General features: G+C 46.3%; 1 protein-coding gene across 1 annotated transcript in view; it reads right to left on the bottom strand.

Moving 5' to 3' along the window:
* The window catches only part of COG2 (component of oligomeric golgi complex 2), a 260876-nt gene that overhangs the window by 63536 nt on the left and 176736 nt on the right, over positions 1-20604 (bottom strand). Inside the window, exons 14-15 of the mRNA XM_075339700.1 lie at positions 17682-17754; positions 16620-16762 (exon numbers count right to left, since the gene is read on the bottom strand). Coding sequence (XP_075195815.1) covers positions 16620-16762; positions 17682-17754 — 216 coding nt within the window. The remainder of the gene's footprint in view (positions 1-16619; positions 16763-17681; positions 17755-20604) is intronic.

Below are 20604 nucleotides of genomic sequence, written 5' to 3'. Positions count from 1 at the left end.
ACGGAGGACAAAAATTAGACCTAATCCCTTTAGAAAGAGAGGGAGTAGGATGGACATCGCCCATTGGTCGGATTCCTGTTCTGTCAAACTTAGAAGGACCCTGGCGTCATTGATCGTGTTGGCTCCAAAAGCCTCAGTACAATCAAAAGTCGGCCAGTCAAGCCCCGCTGGTATAGAACCCTCCGGGACGAGATCGGTGACTGAGGATTGAAACTTTAAGTGCTTAAGCCCGCTTTACACACTACAATATATCTTACGATGCGTCAGCGGGGTCACGTCGTAAGTGAAGCACATCCGGCATCGTAAGGTACATTGTAGTGTGTGACAGCTACATGCGATTGAATGGTAAACAGTTCATCGCACGCACGTCGTTCATTCCTCATGAATTGAACGTCAGGTTGTTCATCGTACCTGGGGCAGCACACATCGCAGTGTGTGACACCCCGGGAACGATGAACAGATCTTACCTGCGTCCTGCGGCTCCCGGCCAGCAATGCGGAAGGAAGGAGGTGGGCGGGATGTTTACATCCCGCTCATCTCCGCCCCTCCGCTTCTATTGGCCGACTGCCGTGTGATGTCGCTATGACGCCGAACGTCCCTCCCACTCCAGGAAGTGGATGTTCGCCGCCCACATCGAGGTCGTATGGACGGGTAAGTACGTGTGACGGGGGTTAATCGTTTGTGCGGCACATTCAACAAAATTGAACGTGCCGCACATACGATGGGGGCGGTTACGATCGCATACGATATCGTATGCAGAATCGTAACATGTAAAGCAGGCTTTATAAAGGTGAATTTTCCTAATGGCTTTAAATAAATCAACCCTAAAAGTGGTCAAATTAAATCTTTCGGGTAAACAAAATTTCAGTTCCCTAGAAAGAACACTGTTCATGTCATGTGTCAAGGCATGGTTAGATAGATTAACAACTGTACAGGCATTTTTAGGAATTTACTGTTTCCATGACACAAATTTCCTCATGCGACCTCCTTGCTTGCCTCCTCCTCCTGCCGCCCTGGCGGGTCTGTTTCCTAAAGGGGCCGATGGAGGGTGAGAGGAATTCGGAGAGGGCATGGACACTTCCTCTGACCCACTGGACTCGGAATCTGTAGTCCAATAACCTCTCGTCAGTCCCTCCCGGACGTTTATTTTTTATATATGACTTCTGTTTGTAAGAATTAGACTTCTCCTTAGTCCAACAAAATACCTGTTGCGTATCATAGTCTCTCTTATCGCGGAGAAATTTCTCCCTTTTTTTGTATTTAATATCAGTCTACACTGTCATACGTTTTTTGTCCAGCTTCTGAATAGAGGAGAGCCAATAATCTTCGGTTACTCTGGAACGGGTCTCTCTTTTTAAAGCCTCCAATTCAGTAGTCAAAACTTTATAGTCCTCTTCTTTCTTCTTTAGGACTAGTTGTAATAATATAATGGAACAATCAAGTTGAATTTGTTCCCACTATCGAGTGAAGGACTCATCATCCTGGAAGACAAGGGATTTTATGACCCGTAGCCCCCTCGGGACTCTATTGCACTCCACATAGGAGTGCAAGGATTTTATTGTCCAAAACGATCGGATCTCTTTCTCAGACGTTTGAATTTTAAATTCCAGGGTTTTTACCCCCAACACCTCTGTGTCCTTTTTAATATTGCACTGCTCGAAAAAGGAGCCCGCATCCGCTCTACCTGCCAACACACCTGAAACAGGTAACGTGATTTCAACCAGGCTGTGCATATTATCCATTATAACTAACTGCAAGTATAGCAACAAAGTCCACTGGTAGTGGGAAATACCTTCGGGTGTACTGGACAATAATAAACACCAGTTCAATCAGATAAATGCAAAAGAAAATTGTTTGCCACACCACCCCCTGCACACCTCTGTTAGGACAAATCCAGGATCTGAACAGGGATCTCCACGTAGCTGGTGCCAAGGTGCCGGTCCGCAGCAAGTATATGTTTAGCGACAAAAGTCCAGAGAAGTAAACGGACGTCACTCACCGGAATCCAGTTAGAACGTTTATTTAGTGCGGTGCATAAAAAGGCAGGAGTAGAGCAGAAGACAAGCCCCCTCATGGACGATGGCCGTTTCGCGTATTGATACGCTTCCTCGGGTCCAAATCTCATTTTTTGGGATCTATGGCTCAGTGATGGCTTATTTTTTGCGTCTCGAGCTGACGTTTCAAATGGTATTTTTGCGCAGATGCTACGTTTTGATCGCCTGTTATTGCATTTTGCATAAAACTTGCGGCGACCAAAAAACGTAATTTTGGCGTTTGGAATTTTTTTCCCACTACGTCGTTTACCAATCAGATTAATTGATTTTATATTTTGATAGATCGGGCATTTCTGAACGCGGCGATACCAAATATGAGTATATTTGTGACGCCCTGGGCAAGCCAGGGGTCACAGGTAATGACATCACCACACCCTACACCCTGGTTAGGTACACCTAAGCTAAACCTAAAATCCTTGTTGCCTTCCTCCAGGGGCTGATGTCCACACCAGGGGGTGGGCCAGGCGGTTGGCTCCACCCACCAAGGAGTTCACAGTCCTGGAGGCGGGAAAACCAGGCAGTGTGAGGCAGTTGAGTTTTGGCGGAGAAAGTGAGAGGAGCTGAGCAGTAGTACAGTTAGAGTAGTGAAGGAGAAAAGTGACAGTTTGGAAAGCCTGAAGTTAGTCTGGGTGTGTGCCCCGGACGAAGACAGCAAGGTTAGCAGACGGCGGTGACCGTCTGCAGTGGAGGCTGATCGGAGGTTGCTGAAAGGACCGTGGGCGGGTGGTGGCCCGGCGGTACCGGACCGGTATACAAAGAGAAGCCAGCACCATTGGCAGGAGACTTTCGGATCCTGGCAAGGCTAGGAGTCGCCGTGAATTTGCCAAATCCGTCAGTGAAGGAGACCTCCGGGTCTCCAAACAACTAAGTCCCGATTGAAGGCAACAGTCCAACCGTGAAGGAGAGACACCGCGACCGCCAAGGCACCAGTTTCTCAGGGCCAGCGCCTGCGGGCAAAGAGAGGCTCCTCCGGCCCATATCCAAGTCGGGGAGCGGGTAACCGGTGAGAATCCATCGCTACCAACACTGAACTTAGGTGCAGGGAAAGAGACAGTCACCGTTAACTACCGGGGAAAAGCAACAGCAGCCGTCCGTGGGAACCGTCTTTCCAGCCGTGTGTTTTACCGAGAACTGTGTCAACGTCTCAGGCTGAGTGAGTACCACCGTGCCGTACGGCACAGCGCTGCCCCCGCGACCCTGCACCTCACCAGGCCCCGCACCCGGCCTGCCATCCACCCCTACCCCATCACTGGGCCCCGGGACAACCAACCCCCCTACCCACGGAGGGGAGAAATAACAACAAAGCTGCTCCCTGTCACCGCTCCCGGGATCCCCATACAGAGCAGCGGTGGTGTCCACACAATCACCACAACCGTGGGTGGCGTCACGGACAATAAATCCCCAAAACCAATCCCCTTTTCACTCACGGGCGAGGAGCGCCGCTCGAGTCCCCGGGATCCGGCACATCGCTCGAGCCACCGAGCAGCAGAGGCCGCAGCAGCAGCGGCAGCCGGACCCGAGCAGAGGGAGAGTGCAGCGTCCCCTCCTCCGCCCGCATATTTTTGCGCAGATGCTACGTTTTGATCACCTGTTATTGCATTTTGCGTAAAACTTGCGGCGACCAAAAAACGTAATTTTGGCGTTTGGAATTTTTTTGCCACTACGCCGTTTACCAATCAGATTAATTGATTTTATATTTTGATAGATCAGGCATTTCTGAACGCGGCGATACCAAATATGTGTATATTTATTTATTTTTTAACCCTTTAATTTTCAATGGGGGGAAAGGGGTGTGATTTAACTTTTAGGTTTTTTTATTTTTTTTTATTTTTTAAAACTTTTTTTTACTTTTTTTTATTTTACTAGTTCCCCTAGGGGGCTATAGTGATCAGCAATCCGATCACTCTTATCTATCTGCTGATCACAGCTATACAGCTGTAAACAGCAGATACAGTCACTTCCTGTTTCTCTCTGCTCCGAGCCGAGAGAAAACGAAAGTGAAACGTCATAGCTGCAGGCGTCATCACATGACCCTTTGCTACGATGGCAACCACCGAAAGTCACGTGTTCACTCACGTGACTTCCGGTGGGGGCGGCGGTAAGTGAAAATCTTCACCGCGCGTATATACATCTCCCTGCCAGACTTTGGCAGCGAGATGTAAGGTGTTAATGTTACGGGTGGAATGCGATTCCACTCGTAACATGTAGGCACACATGTTAGCTGTTGAAAACAGCTGATATGTGTGCCGATCCATGCCGCCTGCCCGCGGCAGGGGGCGGGGCTTAACGGGACACGCTCCATGATGGATATATCCGTCTATGGTCGTGAAGGGGTTAATAACCATAGTATCACTGTGCTTGATTGGCCTGCAAACTCACCTGACCTAAACCCCATAGAGAATCTGTGGGGCATTGTCAAGAGGAAGATGAGAGACATCAGACAACAATGCAGAAGAGCTGAAGGCTGCTATCAACGCAACCTGGGCTTCCATAGCACCTCAGCAGTGCCACAGGCTGATCACCTCCAAGCCACGCCGCATTGATGCGATAATTCATGCAAAAAGAGCCCCGACCAAATATTGAGTGCATTTATTGTACATACTTTTCAGTAGGCCAACATTTCTGAGTTTAAAATTATTTTTTTCAATTGGTGTTATATAATATTCTAACTTTCTGAGATAATGACTTTTGGGTTTTCATTGACTGTAAGCCATAATCATCAACATTAACAGAAATAAACACTTGAAATAGATCACTCTGTTTGTAATGACTCAGTATAATATATGCGTTTCCCTTTTTGTATTGAATTACTCAAATTAACTTTTTGATGATATTCTAATTTATTGAGATGCACTTGTATCTTTATCTATGCAACTATAGCTATGCAACAATCATCTATCTCTGCATTTTCAGTGTTTCCCCGACATTAACCCCAGCAGGAATTTTAGGCCTTTTCGTTGTAAGGTTTAAATATAAGGCATAGCTCGAAAATAAGCCCTTATTGCTGTTCTATAATAAAGTGTCCATGCAGGTAAAAAACGTTAAAGAATACTGTAGGACACTTCATTATAGAAAGCAGACACACCCAAAAAATATAAGACAGAAGACCCCGCAATCATATTCACCAGACCCTGAATGAGAGGTCCTGAGGTAGAACGCATCAAAGACCTGCAGTGGAACATGCGCGCGCGTGCACACACACACACGCACACACACGCACACAGTGATACCGCACTGCTCTGGGGACCTGCAGTTGAACGCATGCGCTGCTTTCCAGGTCCCCCTGCCAGACGGAAGCAATACGGTACTACCAGATCTTGTGTGTGCAATCTGATGTGTGTGTGAGTGTCGGCTGGAAGCAGGGGAGGACTGCTGTGGACCACACCTACGGAGAGCACCCACTAAGTATCGCAGGAGGACCTGGGAGCGGTGCCGATATCCGGGGTCTAGTAAGTATGATTCTCCGGGCAGGGGGAGGTCTGCATTTTTTGGAGGTAGACTTATCCCCAACCAGTGTTTCCCCGGAAATAAGCCCTACCAAGAAAATAAATCATAGAACATTTTTCAGGGCAAAAAATAAGATAAGACAGCATCTTATTATTGGGGAAATATGGTGTCTCTATCTCAGCATCTATCTTTATCTCTGTAACCATCCATCTCTAGGCTCTATAAGCTTCAAATTGCATTCAGTGCCATATAAAAAAATCTAGAAAAATGCAGTGAAACAACACATACAAAATCGCTTTGAAAACGTGACAAAAACATGAATTTTGTCTGCGACGTTTTTTCTGCCAAAAGATGCTAAATGATACAGCAATTTCTGCATCCAAAATACCCAACGTATGCACATACGGTAACTTCTTTCTGAAAAACAGCACAAGGGTAACAGAAGAGAAGCATTTACTGCTCAGATTTCCATTAGTATCAATATTCAAAATGAGGGAATACGGGTTAAGCCGCGCTAAAACCACAGGATTCAACGGATTAATTCCCTTTTATTTGTTCAAAGGTTATGCGTTTCAGAGATATATCGATCTCCTTTAACAGGACATCCAAAAGGAATCATATATATCATATACTGTATATATATATAGACATCTAATCTATCTATCTATCTCTATATATATATATATACTGTATATGTATATACATGTATATATATATATATATATATATATATATATATATATATATATATATATATATATATACAGTGCCTACAAGTAGAGAACAACCAAATTTCTTTGTCCAGCTCACCTGCTTCTCACCGGAGACCGCTTATCCAGGACCGTGCACGGAAAGGAAGGTAGCAGAACTCATTTCATGATCAGAAAAATATTCCAGCAAGCAAGTCCACGGAAAAAATCATTAAAACTTCATTTTTTATTTATAAATCCTTATAAAACAGTCCATGTTAAAGCACAACTGCCCCACTAGTGGGGCAGTTGTGATTTAACATGGACTGTTTTATAAGGATTTATAAATAAAAAATGAAGTTTTAATGAAGATTTTTTCCGTAGACTTGCTTGCTGGAATATTTTTCTGATCATGAAGTGCCTACAAGTAGTATTCAACCCACTGCAGATTTAGCAGGTTTACACATTCGGAATTAACTTGGCATTGTGACATTTGGACTGTAGATCAGCCTGGAAGTGTGAAATGCACTGCAGCAAAAAAGAATGTTATTTCTTTTTTTTTTTTTTTTAAATTGAGAAAAGTTTATTCAGAGGGTCATTTATTATTCAACCCCTCAAACCACCAGAATTCTGTTTGGTTCCCGTAAAGTATTAAGAAGTATTTCAGGCACAAAGAACAATGAGCTTCACATGTTTGGATTAATTATCTCTTTTTCCAGCCTTTTCTGACTAATTAAGACCCTCCCCAAACTTGTGAACAGCACTCATACTTGGTCAACATGGGAAAGACAAAGGAGCATTCCAAGGCCATCACAGACAAGATCGTGGAGGGTCACAAGGCTGGCAAGGGGTACAAAACCCTTTCCAAGGAGTTGGGCCTACCTGTCTCCACTGTTGGGAGCATCATCTGGAAGTGGAAGGCTTATGGAACTACTGTTAGCCTTCCACGGCCTGGACAGCCTTTGAAGGTTTCCTCCCGTGCCGAGGCCAGGCTTGTCCGAAGAGTCAAGGCTAACCCAAGGACAACAAGGAAGAAGCTCCGGGAAGATCTCATGGCAGTGGGGACATTGGTTTCAGTCAATACCATAAGTAACGTACTCCACCGCAATGGTCTCTGTTCCAGACGAGCCCGTAAGGTACCTTTACTTTCAAAGCGTCATGTCAAGGCTCATCTACAGTTTGCTCATGATCACTTGGAGGACTCTGAGACAGACTGGTTCAAGGTTCTCTGGTCTGATGAGACCAAGATCGAGATCTTTGGTGCCAACCACACACGTGACGCTTGGAGACTGGATGGCACTGCATACGACCCCAAGAATACCATCCCTACAGTCAAGCATGGTGGTGGCAGCATCATGCTGTGGGGCTGTTTCTCAGCCAAGGGGCCTGGCCATCTGGTCCGCATCCATGGGAAGATGGATAGCACGGCCTACCTGAAGATTTTGGCCAAGAACCTCCGCTCCTTCATCAAGGATCTTAAGATGGGTCGTCATTTCATCTTCCAACAAGACAACGACCCAAAGCACTCAGCCAAGAAAAGCAAGGTCTGGCTCAAGAGGGAAAAAATCAAGGTGTTGCAGTGGCCTAGTCAGTCTCCTGACCTTAACCCAATTGAAAACTTGTGGAAGGAGCTCAAGATTAAAGTCCACATGAGACACCCAAAGAACCTAGATAACTTGGAGAAGATCTGCATGGAGGAGTGGGCCAAGATAACTCCAGAGACCTGTGCCGGCCTGATTAGGTCTTATAAAAGACGATTATTAGCTGTAATTGTAAACAAGGGTTATTCCACAAAATATTAAACCTAGGGGTTGAATAATAATTGACCAACACTTTTATGTTGAAAAGTTATTAAAATTTAACTGAGCAACATAACTTGTTCGTTTGTAAGATTTATGCATCTGTTAATAAATCCTGCTCTTGTTTGAAGTTTGCAGGCTCTAACTTATTTGCATCTTATCAAACCTGCTAAATCTGCAGGGGGTTGAATACTACTTGTTGGCACTGTATATATACACATGATTCCTTTTGGTTCCTGATGAAGGAGATGTATATATCGCTGAAACGCGTAGACCTGTGAACAAATAAAAGAGAACTAATCAATCCGTTGAATCCTGGGGTTTTAGCGCGGCTTAACCCATATTACTTTCTTTTGAAAATTGATCCTATCCCTGGGGCTGCTGCTAACCACTACCATTACCTGCGCTACAAGGGGTTGTGACTCTCACAACTCCACAAGGTGAGTGTAATCCTAGTATTGTCTTAATTTTCCCTACCGGGTAAGACCCTATTGCGCTCTTTTATCCACAGCTCATTATTCTTCAGCTCTCCATTAGGGCCCACGCACACAGATGAGATGCACAGAATCTGTATGGTTCTCCAGATATAAAGGGGCACATTTACAAAACTATTGAAAAGAACCTATACTTTCTTGCTGACAACAACCAAAGCACAGTTTTTCTTTTTTTCAAACTAAAATGCACCATGTGTGAGTACAGCCTTAAATGGTACTCTTCAGTTAACAGTAAAAAAAAATCTAGATACGTTGCAAAGAAAACACACAGATCGTTCACTTTAAGAGGTTATCCACTACTTTATCATTGATGGCCTATCCTTTGGATAGGTCGTCAATGTTCGATCGGTGGGGAATGCGACATCCGGCAACCCGTCAAACCACTGTTCCTGGTGTCGGCAGAAACTCTGCCGACAGAATAGTAGTGGATTAATGCATACCCGCCCACTATTGATTTTAATAGGGGGTGTAGGTGCAGAATTCTGACACTATAAAGTTGTTGGAGCTGTGCAGCTCCTGTCGCCGTCGACACCAGGAACAGCTGATCGGAGAGGGTGACTGTCATGTAGAGCTGTTGAAGGGACTTCATCCCCCTCTTCTCCACCAGCCACAGGTCGTCATGGCGATTATCTGATTGGCCTGGAAGCTTAAGGTATTTATGACTTTGGGTGATGGTAGAAGAAAAGCCAAAAGCTGCAGAGAAAGACAATTCTTTGTAATATTGGCGGGAAAACTCCCAAAGCAGGTTTTGAAGTGCGACTTTAATGCTAGAAAGATGAAAAACACATTGCCAGAATCCCTGCGTCGTGCGGAACCCAGCGCACCGTCTCACCTGACGAGGAGATCGACGGAATCACGACAAATTAGTATTGGCCAGTAAAATTGTGCTAGAGGCGTTGTGTTTGGTATCAATGTAACTGTAAAATTGAGATATTAAATATGACGCTAATATCTTTCACCTGTGTGACCCAGGGGCAAAGATATGGAAAACCCTAGAATTATGGAACTTTGTGACCATCTCAAGCCCAGCCCACAAGTGACTGTAAAATGATGTCACAGGCAAGGGGGGCTAGCAAGAGCATAAGAGACAGTTCCTGTCTTGGGGGCTCAGTCAGCACGAGGAGGGCATCATGAAGGGTGATGCTGGCCGATTCTAACATCTCTTGGAGTTCCCTCCTACTCCCTAAGCAGACGTCACTTCTATGGCACAAGCTTAGTAAGTTTCACGTTTATACCTTTTATTTTATGTAACTGTTATGCCGTAATGTGTATTGTTCCCTTTTGTAAATTCCTGTATATTCTTTAAACACTGCCTATTTTCGGATTAAATATATAAAAATTTAAGAGTTTCTTTCCTTATGCTTTATATACGAATCCAAAACCCCGAAGGGCCTTATGCTATCTGAAACGGGTTCCCAGCTACCTGTAGAAAGTCTGGGTGGTGGCAGCGTAATTGTTATTGCATAGAATTATTGGAGTGCTATCATTAAGGGTACCGAGGTATATAAATATTCCATTAGCAGGAATCAGAGATATACATTTACCCTTGCTGTGAGACCTCCAATATTTGGCATTATCAGCTCAGCAGCCTCATCTTATGCATTGTCCTGCAGTACCAAAAGTGGCCTGCAGACAAGGGGGGCGCTAGAGAGTAGTCGTGTGTAACAAATCAGTGAACAGCTGCGGATTTCTGAGGGACTTCCCCGGCTGTTCGTGACAAATTGGTGGCAAGCGGTGGGATATATAAAGCATTAGTGATCTGGTTTGAGCAATCATCCCTTTCACTAAAAACTTGCAAAAGTTTTGAGGATTGAACTCAGTGTTTAAATATACCTGGAACAATACTGTACGTGTAGCAGTTACCCCCTCCCCTTCTCTCTTGTTTTCTATCCTATCTTTTATTTGGCAATTATGGATGCTGTGTCAGAAGCCTGGTACAATCAGCAGAAGAAGGAAGTTCTTGCTGCACTCTGCAGATCCAAGTTGATTGATGGCCATGGCAAAACGAGGCAAGACCTCATTAAAGAACTTTTACAATGGGACGCAGAGCACGTTCATTCCCCCAGTGCTGGAGAAGAGGAGGCAAGCCAAGCCCAGGATAGTGCTTCTGCAGAGTCCCCACCATCAACTGCAAGCCAGAGCAGTGACCGGAGCAACATGGACTCTTTCCTGAAGATGGCTCTACAACAATTCGCTGCAGATGACCGGCAGGGACGGCTAAGCCTCATTCAGCAATATCGAGAGGCTGAGAGAGCCGAGCGAGAGGCTGAGAGAGCCGAGCGCCAGGCTCAGGCCGAGCGAGAGGCTGAGAGAGCCGAGCGAGAGCGCCAAGCCCAGAGAGACCATGAATTGAATATCCTCAAAGCCCGGCAGCAGACATCTTCCTCACTAAACGGTGAGTCCAATAATGCCAGCAGCTTTAAGCCCCGACCGGAGCACTTTCTTGTGATGGAAAAGGACGGGGATTTGGACACCTTTCTGAGGGGATTTGAAAAGACTTGCTTGCAGTACCAGTTGCCCTCAACACAATGGGCACAATACTTAACCCCAGGGCTGCGAGGCAAGGCCCTGGACGCGTTTGCCAGTCTCCCTCAAGAGCAGAGTGGAGACTATGGGGCCATAAAGCAGGCCCTAGTACGGAAGTATCAGCTGACTCCGGAGGTGTACCGAAAAAAATTCCGGACCCTCCAGCTCGGACCTCATGACAGCTACAGCGATTTGGAGGGTGGGCTCCAGCGCACCTTTGACCAGTGGATCCAAGGACTGTCCGTTACAACCTTTGAGGAGTTAAAGGACCTCATGGTGAAGGACCAACTCCTACATGTCTGTCCTGTGGAGGTTCGACAGTTTGTTATGGACCGAGAGCCCAAGGAGGCCTCAAAAGCAGCCCAGATTGCCGACGCCTATGTGGCCAACCGTGCATCGGAGGTGCGGAAGCCGTCCACCACTAGCTGGAAAGGGGGTAAGATGACAACTACAACCACCCCTGCCCCTACCAGCCGACCTCCCGTAGGTCCTGTTTCATCCACCAGTGCCCGGCCCACCTCTGACACTCGCAGGTGTTTTTCCTGCAACCTGCCTGGACACCTCAGCTCTGGTTGCCCAGAGAGGCAGAAGAGGAACCCCACATCCAAGGCCCAAGGGCCCACTGGAACTGTCCTTTTGGCAAGGAAGGCGGGTGGTAGGGCCTGCGAAAACCTACACCCCGTCACCGTAGGCGGAACCCCCACTGTGGGGCTCAAGGACACTGGGGCCGACAGAACACTGGTCCGCCCTGAACTGGTACCCCCTGAAAACTTTATCCCGGGAAAACTCCTGACTGTCGCCTTGGCGGGGGGTGTCCACCACTCCTTCCCAATGGCCCTGATTCCCCTCGACTGGGGTGCTGGGAGAGGGTGGAGGGAAGTGGGGGTGGATGAACATCTACCAACCAATGTTTTATTGGGGACTGATCTGGGGCGATTAGTTGCACAATTTCTCCCTGATGATCCTCCCGAATCCAAAAAGTCATGTGATACAAATGTTGTTGATCAGTCATGTGATGCAAATGTTGTTAAATCATGTGATGCAAATGTTGTTGATAAGTCATGCGACCCGAATGCGGATATCCAGAACGTGATTACAAATGTTGTGCATGGTAATAAAGTGGAGGTTTGTACAGGGGAACTCAGCCATGCCACGCGGCAGGGTGACGTGGCTGAGGACAACCCCAAGGTAGCAAGTGTCTGTGCTGACAGAGATGGAGGCAGACATGAGAACCACGAGGACAGTGGTCGAATGCAGCTGAGCAGTGTCACAGCGGACAGTGACACAGCCAGTAGTACCTGTCAGGCTGATGGGGAAGAGTGGTTATTCCCCGGGGAGACAGCCTTCATCGGTGCTGTCACCCGCAGTCAGAGTGCCCAGAACGCAAATGAAACCTTGCCTGCTGACACCTCTTCACCCAGAGGGATAACGGAACTGGTTACGGACCCAGAGCAGGTCCCAGAGGGTCCTGGTGAGGTTGGAACCTTAACGTCACTTTTGGCTGCTTCTAGCCAAGAGTTTCAGGTGGCTCTACGAACTGATGCCAGTCTAGAGACGTTAAGGGACCTCGCAGAGAAGCCCTCCTCCGAGACCGATAAGGAGAGGGTATTCTGGGACCAGGGAAAGTTGTACCGGGAGACAATTCCCTGTAACCCCCAACAAGAGTGGCTGAAGGAAAAACAGCTGGTGGTGCCTCACCGCTTTAGGAGTGAGTTGCTGCGGATTGCCCATGAGATCCCACTCGCCGGACACTTGGGGGTTAGCAAAACCAAGGCCCGGCTGTCTCACCACTTCTATTGGCCCAAAATGGGGACAGATGTTGCCAACTACTGCCGCTCCTGTATCACATGTCAAAGAGTGGGAAAGTCAGGGCCTGCTCCCAAAGCTCCCCTGATCTCCTTGCCGGTGATAGAGGAGCCTTTCCAGAGGGTCGCTGTGGACATTGTCGGGCCTCTGGCCGTCCCCAGCAGCTCTGGAAAACGGTTCGTCCTTACTGTGGTAGACTATGCTACCCGGTATCCGGAGGCAGTGGCTCTGTCCTCAGTTAGAGCCGATAAGGTGGCAGATGCCCTCTTGACCATATTCTCCCGAGTAGGATTTCCCAGGGAGATGCTTACCGACCAGGGGACTCAGTTCATGTCTCGTCTAATGGAGGCTCTCTGTAAGAAAATGCAGGTGCGGCATCTGATATCAAGCGCTTATCACCCACAGACCAATGGTTTGTGTGAGCGATTTAATGGTACACTTAAGCAGATGCTTAAGATGCTGGTTGAGTCACATGGACGCGACTGGGAGCGGTATCTCTCACACCTGCTGTTTGCCTACAGAGAGGTACCACAGGCCTCAACGGGGTTTTCCCCCTTCGAGCTCCTGTATGGCAGACGAGTCCGGGGGCCTCTTGGTCTGGTAAGGGAATCCTGGGAAGAGGAACTGAATTCCCCAGAAGTGTCCGTTGTGGAGTATGTCATTCGGCTCCGTGACAAGATGCAGTCAATGACGCAGATGGTGCATGAGAATATGGCGCAAGCCCAGGCCAGCCAGAAGCGATGGTACGACCAACACGCTCGAGAGCGGGTGTATGAAGTGGGTCAGAAGGTGTGGGTCCTGGTCCCAATGACCCAGAACAAGCTTCAGGCGGCCTGGGAGGGTCCATACCTGGTGCATCAGCGCCTCAATGACGTAAACTATGTGGTCACCATCGACCATGCCAGGAAGAGGCAAAAGGTCTTCCATGTCAACATGATGAAAGCTCATCATGACAGGGAAGCCTTTGCTCTTCCTGTGTGTAGTCTTCCCGAGGAAGGCGAAAGTGAAGTCTTGGTGGACTTGCTCGCCTCAGCCCGGGATGGAGGGTCTATCGAGGAGGCGGCATTCAACCCACAGCTATCCTTGGACCAAAAGTCCCAGCTGCGGGAGGTATTCCGGCCCTACCTGATGACCTTCACGAATGTCCCAGGGAAGACATCCCTAGCCACCCACCAGGTGGACACAGGGAGTCATTCCCCAGTTCGTCAACCCCCATACCGTGTCTCCCTAGAGGTACAAAAGGACATAAAAAGGGAGATCGATGAAATGCTAGTCCTGGGAGTGATCCAGAGGTCCAAAAGTGCATGGGCCTCGCCTGTAGTCTTGGTTCCCAAAAAGGACCGGACAACCCGGTTTTGTGTGGACTACAGGAGGCTAAATGCAATCACAGCACCCGATGCGTACCCAATGCCACGCATCGACGAGTTACTGGATTGCTTAGCCGGGGCCCAGTACCTGACCATCATGGACCTGAGTCGAGGGTACTGGCAGATTCCTATGTCCAAGGAAGCACAGGAAAGGTCCGCCTTCATCACCCCATTCGGGCTGTATGAATCCCTTGTCATGCCCTTTGGCATGAGAAATGCTCCTGCCACTTTCCAGCGATTGGTCGACCAGCTGCTCGAGGGACTAGGAGGGTTTGCAGTAGCTTACCTGGATGACATTGCCATCTTTAGTCCCACCTGGGAGGAACACCTGGGGCACCTGGAACAGGTGCTCAGGCGGATCCAAAGCGCTGGTCTGACTATAAAGCCAGGGAAGTGTCAGATCGGCATGACTGAGGTACAGTACCTTGGACACAGAGTGGGTGGCGGGACCCTGAAACCAGAGCCAGGGAAGGTTGATGCCATCACCTCCTGGCCTACCCCCAAGTCAAAGAAGCAGGTGATGTCCTTCTTGGGTACGGCAGGGTACTATAGGAAGTTCGTTCCTAACTATAGTGCTCTTGCTAAGCCGTTGACGGACCTCACCAAAAAGAAACTACCGCAAGTAGTCACCTGGACAGATGACTGTGAACGGTCCTTCAGGGCACTAAAAGCTGCCCTCGCCAGTTCCCCAATCCTACAAGCTCCTGACTTCACCCGACGGTTCATAGTTCAGACAGATGCCAGTGCGTTTGGCCTTGGTGCAGTACTCAGCCAGGTAAATGGGAAGGGAGAAGAGCATCCGGTGATGTTTCTCAGCCGCAAGCTCTTATCCCGGGAAGTGGCCTACGCCACTGTGGAGAAGGAGTGCCTCTCTATAGTGTGGGCCCTGCGGAAACTGCAGCCCTACCTATATGGACGCAACTTCACCATAGTGACAGACCACAACCCTCTCAGCTGGCTACATCGGGTGGCCGGCGACAATGGTAAGCTACTGCGGTGGAGCTTGGCACTACAGCAGTATGACTTTACCATTCAACACAGGAAGGGTGTTGAGCATGGCAACGCTGATGGGCTGTCCCGGCAGGGGGATGCCAGCGAGGTAGGCTTAGGAGACGATTGGCAAATCAATCTCCCATGCTACCTCAAAAAGGGGGAGGTGTCATGTAGAGCTGTTGAAGGGACTTCATCCCCCTCTTCTTCACCAGCCACAGGTCGTCATGGCGATTATCTGATTGGCCTGGAAGCTTAAGGTATTTATGACTTTGGGTGATGGTAGAAGAAAAGCCAAAAGCTGCAGAGAAAGACAATTCTTTGTAATATTGGCGGGAAAACTCCCAAAGCAGGTTTTGAAGTGCGACTTTAATGCTAGAAAGATGAAAAACACATTGCCAGAATCCCTGCGTCGTGCGGAACCCAGCGCACCGTCTCACCTGACGAGGAGATCGACGGAATCACGACAAATTAGTATTGGCCAGTAAAATTGTGCTAGAGGCGTTGTGTTTGGTATCAATGTAACTGTAAAATCGAGATATTAAATATGACGCTAATATCTTTCACCTGTGTGACCCAGGGGCAAAGATATGGAAAACCCTAGAATTATGGAACTTTGTGACCATCTCAAGCCCAGCCCACAAGTGACTGTAAAATGATGTCACAGGCAAGGGGGGCTAGCAAGAGCATAAGAGACAGTTCCTGTCTTGGGGGCTCAGTCAGCACGAGGAGGGCATCATGAAGGGTGATGCTGGCCGATTCTAACATCTCTTGGAGTTCCCTCCTACTCCCTAAGCAGACGTCACTTCTATGGCACAAGCTTAGTAAGTTTCACGTTTATACCTTTTATTTTATGTAACTGTTATGCCGTAATGTGTATTGTTCCCTTTTGTAAATTCCTGTATATTCTTTAAACACTGCCTATTTTCGGATTAAATATATAAAAATTTAAGAGTTTCTTTCCTTATGCTTTATATACGAATCCAAAACCCCGAAGGGCCTTATGCTATCTGAAACGGGTTCCCAGCTACCTGTAGAAAGTCTGGGTGGTGGCAGCGTAATTGTTATTGCATAGAATTATTGGAGTGCTATCATTAAGGGTACCGAGGTATATAAATATTCCATTAGCAGGAATCAGAGATATACATTTACCCTTGCTGTGAGACCTCCAATATTTGGCATTATCAGCTCAGCAGCCTCATCTTATGCATTGTCCTGCAGTACCAAAAGTGGCCTGCAGACAAGGGGGGCGCTAGAGAGTAGTCGTGTGTAACAAATCAGTGAACAGCTGCGGATTTCTGAGGGACTTCCCCGGCTGTTCGTGACAGTGACTGATGTCACACACCCTACCGATTATACATTGATGACCTATAAGGATAGGTCATCAAAGTTAAAGAAGTGGGCAACCTCTTTTTTTATGTTAACTTTTGTAAGTGAGAAGACTAACTTTGTTTGTCCTTCTGTACAGTCTTGGGACTTCTAGGGCACTTTTAAAGTAAGCCACACAGGAATCTCCAAGGTCCACTGAGATTTTGTTATTTATACTTGACAGAGGTGCTGCTAATGAATTGGTGATGTCTTCTAGTGCACCTAGAAACACAAAAATGAAATCATTTAGTATTTCAGAAATAAATGACATTTTAACTTATGGGGAGAATAGTTACAGTGCCTCTTTCCAGTTAATGTTTGGACAAACTTGTAAATTGAAATCAGAAGTTATTTGACATCTTCTTTATCCTCTTTCCTGATCCAGATCAAAGGTGGCACGATGCCTTTGGTACAAGAGAAAGTTATTGAAGGCTTCTCATTGGTTGTTAGAGGCAGATAAAGCAGTATCAAGCTACGGAGCATCAAAGGCATGTTACCACAGACGAGTTCATGTTCACACTGAGCACATTTAACAGACGTGAAAGTCTAGAGAAATAGTGTACTGCCTGCAACATCATCCAGCATGACCAGTTCTGCCAACAGTTATCTAGGGAGCCCAATCCTTGGGAGTGTCAAATAAACCTACACAAATCAGCCAAAAGTATCTTGGCTCCTGTTGTATACGTAGATGAAATGCTCATAACAATTTTCAGAGCCTACACTGGAGAGATGGTTCCAGGTTTTCTCCTGGTGCAGGACAATTCTTGGCTTTGTGTTACCAGAGGGTGTAGGTAATTCCTAAATGAAGAAGGCAATGATGCCTTTGACTGGCCATCAAGTACCCTACCCCTGAATTAAATTGACAACCTGTGGAATAGTATGTAAATTGTGTTCTCTATACTGCCACAGACTCTACAGCACCTCAATGACGTATTTCTATGGTATCACTGTAATCTTAAAGACCCAAGTTTCAGCAGTGTGTTGTCATATGTTCATTATAGCAGACACCCGCTATTGATGGTGCAGACTGTCTAAATAAAAACAAGCAGTTTAGGTCAGCTGTCTTTTTGTAAATGTCCTGTGATAGCTGCTTAAAGAACTGAATTTTGTACATTATCACATTGGTTGAAAACTGCCCTACCTTTAATTATTTCCATATTTTTAAATCCACTTAAACTAAGTTTGACTTGAATCACATCAATTAATTCTGGCATCTAGAAGAAATAAAAAAAATATATAAATAAAAGTATTAACATTTGTGGAGCTGTCAGTAGCAAACCTGTCTAATATCAGTAACAGAATTTTTTTTTCTAAAGCTCTTCACACATCAATTTTTCGCCTGTATGCTAAATTATTCTAGCACATAGATCTTGGACCCAATTAAATGAATGCGCATGTTTCCCTCAAAAATAAGACCTGACCCCAAAATAAGCACTAGCAGGATTTTTCGGCCTTTTGACGTATGCTTAAGATGTAAGCCATATTCCAAAAATAAGCCCTAGCTGCGGCCCATTATAAACTAGTGTCCTTTAATAGAGTTTGGGAAACCCTTTCAAAATATAACTGTTATTGCTGTACATTGCCCCATTGTGTTGCTGTAAGCATCGAAAAATGTATATTCACGGGCTGGCTAGTAATGTCAAATGAATATTGATCCATTCGTCCGCTCATCCCTCTGATGGCATCAGTGACTGGGTCACCCGTTAATGTCAAATGAATATTCAGCCCTTCTCCCGCCCAACCCTCTGTGCTGGAGTCAGTGATTGGGTGCAGTCTGACTGCTGTATTACTTGCCCCGAATACAGGCGGCTCTCCTAACCCGGGCATGCCAACGTGTATTTCTAAGCAGCTGTCACACTTCGATTAGGAGAGCCGCCACCCACTCCGAACATTGTGATGCGATCTTTGGGCGAATAAACCAGCAGTCTGACTGCACCCAATCCCTGATGCCGGCACAGAAGGTGGGGAAGAGGGGTGAAATGATGAATTTCGATTTGGCATTAATAGACGACCTAATCATTGACGCCAATAAAATATATAAGACATCCCCTGAAAATAAGCTCTAGCATAAGTTTTGGAGCCAAAATAATACAAGACCCTGTCCTATTTTTGGGGAAACACAGTACACGTACATTTTAAAAAAAAACTGTTACTTTGATCTGTGTTATGAATTAAACTTGTCAATGCAAATCAATGACCCTGTGGAAAAGAAATGACAGCACACGGATGTCATCACATGGGTATTAGAGCAGAGATAAAGCAAATACAAAGTGGAAGTCCCATACAGTACATAAAAAAAATTGTCACACACACTTACACACTTAGTAAAGCTATAGCTTAGACTACAATATTATAATTAACAAGAAAGAAACTACAGGTACGTTTAATTCTTCATTAAACAGGTGTCCTGCAGGCATTTGGCCATAAAAGAACATTACTTAAAGAGAACTCCTTCCCATTCCTTTCCCACAGCAGAGAATAGGAACACCTATGGCAGCAGCGGCTCAGCATTGAGGTAACAGCAGGATGAGGAGTTTGTGTAGGTTGGGAATAGATGGGGGCGGCGCTGAAAGTGTAAGTAGTCAATCAAATATGTCTTGCAAACTCTGCAGTGGAGTCCTTACTGGAAGAAGTTGTCATAATGGTCTGGGCCAGATGGAAAAGTGAAGCACTCCAACAGAAAGAACGTCACCTTTAAGTCCCTATGAATAACTGTTTTGTAATCTATTACATGTTCTGGAGGACTGGTATCTACCACTATACAGTGCTGGCCAAAAGTATTGGCATCCCTGCAATTCTGTCAGATAATACTCCGTTTCTTCTTGAAAATGATTGCAATCACAAATTCTTTGGTATTATCTTCATTTAATTTGTCTTCAATGAAAAAAAATTTAAAATATTGTCAAAGCCAAATTGGATATAATTCCACACCAAACATAAAAAAGGGGGTGTACAAAAGTATTGGCACGCTTTGAAAAATCATGTTATGCTTCTCTAATTTGTGTAATTTACAGCACCTGTAACTTACCTGTGGCACCTAACAGGTGTTGGCAATAACTAAATAACACTTGCCGCCAGTTGACATGGAGAAAAGAAAGAAGACCAAAGAACTGTCTGAGGACTTGAGAATCCAAATTGTGAGGAAGCATGAGCAATCTCAAGGCTACAAGTCCATCTCCAAAGACCTGAAAGCTCCTGTGTCTACGGTGCACAGTGTTATCAAGAAGTTTAAAGCCCATGGCACTGTGGCTAACCTCCCTAGATGTGGAAGGAAAAGAAAAATTGACGAGAGATTTCAACGCAAAATTGTGCGGATGGTGGCTAGAGAACCTCGACTAACGTCCAAACAAGTTGAAGCTGCCCTGCAGTCCGAGAGTACAACAGTGTCAACCCGCACTATCCGTCGGCATCTGAATGAAAAGGGACTGTATGGTAGGATACCCAGGAAGACCCCACTTCTTACCCCGAGACATAAAAAAGCCAGGCTGGAGTTTGCCAAAACTTACCTGAGAAAGCCTAAAACGTTTTTGAAGAATGTTCTCTGGTCAGATGAGACAAAAGTAGATCTTTTTGGGAAAAGCCATCAACATAGAGTTTACAGGAAAAAAAAAAAAGGCATTCAAAGAAAAGAACACGGTCCCTACAGTCAAACATGGCGGAGGTTCCCTGATGTTTTGGGGTTGCTTTGCTGCCTCTGGCACTGGACTGCTTGACTGTGTGCATGGCATTATGAAGTCTGAAGACTACTAACAAATTTTGCAGCATAATGTAGGGCCCAGTGTGAGAAAGCTGGGTCTCCCTCAGAGGTCATGGGTCTTCCAGCAGGACAATGACCCAAAACACACTTCAAAAAGCACTAGAAAATGGTTTGAGAGAAAGCACTGGAGACTACTAAAGTGGCCAGCAATGAGTCCAGACCTGAATCCCATAGAACACCTGTGGAGAGATCTCAAAATGGCAGTTTGGAGAAGGTCCCATTCAAATCTCAGGGACCTGGAGTATATGCCAAAGAAGAATGGTCTAAAATTCCAGCAGAGCATTGCAATAAACTCATTGATGGTTAC

Source organism: Anomaloglossus baeobatrachus, chromosome 3 (assembly GCF_048569485.1).
Source record: "Anomaloglossus baeobatrachus isolate aAnoBae1 chromosome 3, aAnoBae1.hap1, whole genome shotgun sequence".
NCBI classification, from domain to species: domain Eukaryota; kingdom Metazoa; phylum Chordata; class Amphibia; order Anura; family Aromobatidae; genus Anomaloglossus; species Anomaloglossus baeobatrachus.
The sequence above is the reverse complement of the archived record's forward strand: the minus strand, read 5'-3'. Positions and strand labels throughout refer to the sequence as shown.